The sequence below is a fragment of the Nicotiana sylvestris genome, chromosome 2 (assembly GCF_000393655.2).
Source record: "Nicotiana sylvestris chromosome 2, ASM39365v2, whole genome shotgun sequence".
NCBI classification, from domain to species: Eukaryota; Viridiplantae; Streptophyta; class Magnoliopsida; order Solanales; family Solanaceae; genus Nicotiana; species Nicotiana sylvestris.
Genome location: NC_091058.1, coordinates 183,049,615 through 183,054,435, shown reverse-complemented (window position 1 = coordinate 183,054,435; position 4,821 = coordinate 183,049,615). Strand labels below are relative to the sequence as shown.

General features: G+C 37.6%; 1 protein-coding gene across 1 annotated transcript; it reads right to left on the bottom strand.

Annotated features, from left to right (window-relative positions):
- Positions 1-488: 488 nt before the first annotated feature.
- Positions 489-1,016, bottom strand: LOC138886036 (uncharacterized). The gene has a single exon (XM_070167059.1). It carries the CDS (start codon positions 1,014-1,016, stop codon positions 489-491), a length of 528 nt encoding a protein of 175 aa, XP_070023160.1.
- Between the last annotated feature and the right edge of the window lie 3,805 nt (positions 1,017-4,821).

The window sequence follows — 4,821 nt, the reverse complement described above, 5'->3', positions numbered from 1 at the left end:
CAACTTTGATGCCCTCATCCGATACTATATGCCCAAGAAAGGATACCGAGTTCAATCAGACTCTTATTTAGAAAACTTAGCATACAACATACGATCATGGAGTGTCTGCGACACCCCCCGCAAGTGATCCACATGCTCCACCTCTGATCAAGAATATACAAGAGTATTATCAATAAACACGATAACAAAGATATCCTAGAACAACTAGAGCACCTGATTCATCAAATCTATAAAAGTCGTTGGTGCATTAGTAAGACCGAAGGACATAATAAGGAACTCATGATGATCGTATCAGGTCCTGAAAGCAGTCTTTGGAATATCTTAACCCTTAACTGATGATATCCAGATCTAAGATTAATATTTAAGAAATATTTGGCACCTTGCAGCTGATCAAACAACTTATCAATACTGGGAAGCGGATATTATTCCTTATAGTTACCTTGTTCAACTGATGGTAATCAATACACATCCTCAGTGAACCATTCTTCTTACGAACTATTAACACTGTTGCACGCCACAGGGAAGTATTGGGCTTGATAAAGCCCTTTTCTAAGAGATCTTTCAACTGAGCTTTCAATTTTAGGAAGGGCCATTATGTACGGAGGAATAGATTTAGGTTGGGTGTTAGGAAGCACAATGATAGCGAAGTCAATTTCCCTTTTGGAAGGAATGCCTGGAAGTTTGTTAGGAAATACATCAAGGAATTCATTAACAAAAGGGACAATCTGAAGAGTTGGAGGTTTCGCCCCCGCATCCTGCACCGGAACCAAGTGATATATATACCCCTTCAAGATCATTTTCTGAGCCTTAGGGTAGGAAATAAACCTCCCCTTAGGCGCTGGAGAATTACCTTTCCATTCAATAATGGGCTCACTTGGAAAATTAAAGTGGACAACCTTCGTCCAGCAATCTACATTGGCATAGCAAGAAGCCAACCAATCCATGCCCATGACAACGTCGAAATCGGCCATCTCCAATTCATTTAGATCTACTGAAGTATGGCAATCATATGTCATCACATCGGTACCCTGATATACTTACCTAACAATTTTGGATTCAACCATAGGTGTAACTACATCAAATGACTTACACAACAATTTAGGTTCTTTACAGCACATGCTAGTAACCAAATGAGTAATATACGATAGAGTAGAACATGGATCTATTAGGACATACATATTAAGGGAAAAGACAGAAAATACACCTACAACCACATTCGGAGATGACTCTAGGTCTTATTGACCTGACAAAGCATAAATGTGATTGTGATGACAACTTGAGTCAGATGCTCCACCCCTGCCTCTACCTCTACTATCCAACATCTGCATATCATGCTCATGAGGGTGTACAGATGAAGAAGAACCAGCTACAGATCATATTGGTTGCGCCATACCACCCCCGCCTCTCACAGGACAAAACATCGTTATATGATCGGGCTGCCCACACGAATAACACACATCCAAAACCTGGCGGCATTGCCTAGAATAAGCTCTACCGCACTGATCACAATAAGGCAACGAAGGTTTCTTCTAACTAGACTCGGCTTTGTAATGAGGGCCTGACGTTCGTGAACTCTTACCCTGACCAAAATAAGTGGTCTGATCATAAAGTTGGACCTGGAACTGCGGTGGTGCACTAGCTACGGAATATAGGGGTGTGCATAAAATTTGAAAAACCAAATTCCGCACCGGATCGAACCGAATTAATTTGGTATTTCGGTATTGATTTATTCGATATTTCGTTATTCTTCGGTATAGTTTTCCGGTATTTTGTTATTTTGGTATGGTATTCGGTATTGAGCTTTCGATATTTTGATATTTCCAAAATACTGAAATCTACACTGACCAGCCCACCTTTATTAGGGTCAAATTGCATATACTCTACCCGTGTGCTAGTGACCTCCTCCTTGTACTTTGCCTACTTTTATGTAAGTTTGTGGTGCTTATTTCAGTTTGGTTCATAGATCTGTTGTTATTTGTTGCATATCCTTATCAATTTAGAGAATTATGATGCAACATGATGTTCCATAACCTGAAATTATGGCAGTTTCTCATAAAGTAGAAACAAATAGGCAAATAGCTGATTTTATATGTTATACAAAAACCAAATACTTTATTAATATGACTAAAGAAATAGTTTTAGGATGTTGACTTGAGTGAACTTTGTGATTAGAAAATCAACTTTGAAATATAAAATCACCTTGGTATGATACCGAAATCATACTGAACCAAAATACCAAATCATACTGAATTACTTTGGTACGGTATTTGGTATGCATAATTGATATACCAAATACTGAATCATAGTTATTAAATATCGTACCGAGGTACCAAACGCCTACCCCTAACCAGATAAGATGGGTGCCTAGATAACTGTGGCCTGAACCCATCTCTGAAGTCTCCTGTGTTACTCACAGATTGAGCCCTCTTTGTTAAACCCTATCCCACTCTCGATCAACCCGTTTCTTCCTCTTACGATCCTCCAAGTTCTGTGCATAGGCCTGAATCCAAGCGATATCCATATTCAAATTCAAAGAGGACATAATACATTCATTAACCAAGTGTGGTTCCAAAAAACAAATGAATCGATATAATCGGTCTCTCATCTCAGCCACAACTGTAGGAGCATACCTAACCAAGGAGTTAAACTACATACTATACTCTCAAACACTCATATTGCACTGCTCCAGATGTAGAAACCTGTCTTGACTAACTCGGTGAAGCTCAACATGCAAATATTGCTACAAGAATGCCTCTAAAAACTCCATCCATCCTACTGGTGGGACACAGGCCCCCTAGAGTACTCCCAAGTCTCATACCAAGTGCCGGTAACATCTGGAAACCTATAACAAACAAGTTCCACTTTCTCAGCATCAGTGGCATGCATAACTCGTAAGGTTCACTACATCCAATCCAGAAAATTCTGCGGGTCCATTTTTGAATTATTCCCTTTGAATACCCGAAGGTCCAGGTTGATGAAATCCCGAACTCTCATGCTGGTTGATCTATCAGAAGTGTTAGGGGTATGACGTGGAGCCTGAGAAGCCACTAGTTGAGTCAATAACTAAACAACACTTCGCATATCCATATCCTCCTCGGGAGCAATTAGGTGAGGGACTGGAGGTATGCCATGCCCCAACTTTGGATAGCATGACTGATGCTTAACTGCAATATCATAGTTAAGTAAGCCTACTTGATGCTTTCTACCCGACCTTACCCATAAATAACGTGAAGATGAATATCACGAGTTAGACAACGAAAGAGTAACATGTACAACACCAATTTCATTTCCTTTAGAAACCCCATTTACAATTCCCAAAATACATTACGCATTCGTAATTTAGAAGTGAAAACATGTGTTACAAGTACAACATTTCTAGTTTGTTTTTCCCAAATCAAAATACTACCCCACACTATGTCTATAGTACCTTTAATTGATACAAAAGAGAAATATGATAGTACCGATGACAAGGCCCTAGCTAATAATATACATGAGAAGCAAAAGACACAAGATCCCGATATGAAGTGGGGCTCACCAAGTCAACTGAGAAGAGGGTGCATCGCTATTACTGATCGATGTCACCTGTTGTAGAACCACCTGCATCCATTAAAGATGCAGCATCCCGGCAAAAGGAACATTAGTACAGATGGAATTGTCCTAGTATGTAAAGCTAAACATCCTCTCAATAATAGAGTGACCGTAAAAAGGAGAGGAACATGAAATCAATGAGAAAACAAAAAAATAATAATAGAACACCAAATCAAGAGTGAGGTAAATCTTCAAGAAATAATCAATATTTTAGGTTGGGAGATCTTTAGCACCGATACACCACCATGCTTATAGCATAGAGGTAGATCTTCAAGAAATAATCAATGTAAGGACTTAACAAACACTTCTTCAATATTTCTTCTTCCTAGCGCAAAAAAAGAAAGAAAACAAGAAAAGGGACTATGTCCATGGGTTAGACGTGAAAAAAGTACATTCAACATTGATGAATTAGACATGAATACTATATTATTTCTTTGATCATCATTTCTAATATACCATAAAATGGATAAAGCTCAGGAGTGTAGAAGACAAAGTAAGGAAAACATTTACAAGCATAAATAAATGATATACCATAAGAATATTTTACGTTTAATTCTCACTGATAAGTATCACAAAGGCAATTGAAATCTAACAATTCTAAACATGTGAAAGATGGTAATTTCGGGGATTAAATGTAAATAGAAAACACCAAAACAAACCATCACATACAAAACCACTAAACTTAATATAATCAAAAAAATTTAGGTGAACGAGCATAGCAGCCTCATAATAAAAAAAAATATTAGAAAGAATTGGAGAAAGATAAAAGCATGATGAAAAGATTGGCAAAATTTTCACTTCAAAAAGAAAATAACAAAACAAACCATCACATACAAAATTTAACAAATTCACTCAACTAATTATAATATACTCATATTTCTTTGAGTGAAAGATCATAGCAACCTCACAATAAAAATATGTAGTAGAAAAAATTGGAGAAAAGAAAAAAGCAAGGTGAAAGCATGTTTTTTACTTTTCACTAGTGAAGGACGACCACAACAAATTAGATGGTGAATGCAGGCTTAACCTTTAAAATGCTGGAAGTTGAAAAGCCGACATTTATGGATATAGAATTTAAAAACGGTGTTTTTCCTTGCCTTATTTATTGTGAAGCTGCAATTTAATGTCTGATATGGTGTCTTTCTTACTCCATGTAGCTGTAGGTGTGCTATGTACTGGGGGCACACTCCCCTTTCAGTGTACTTAACATCTATATACAAAGGCAATGAGGAA

Excerpts from the sequence above, each read along its gene's own strand:
- LOC138886036 (XM_070167059.1), bottom strand. The coding sequence starts at position 1,016 with ATGACATATGATTGCCATACTTCAGTAGATCTAAATGAATTGGAGATG.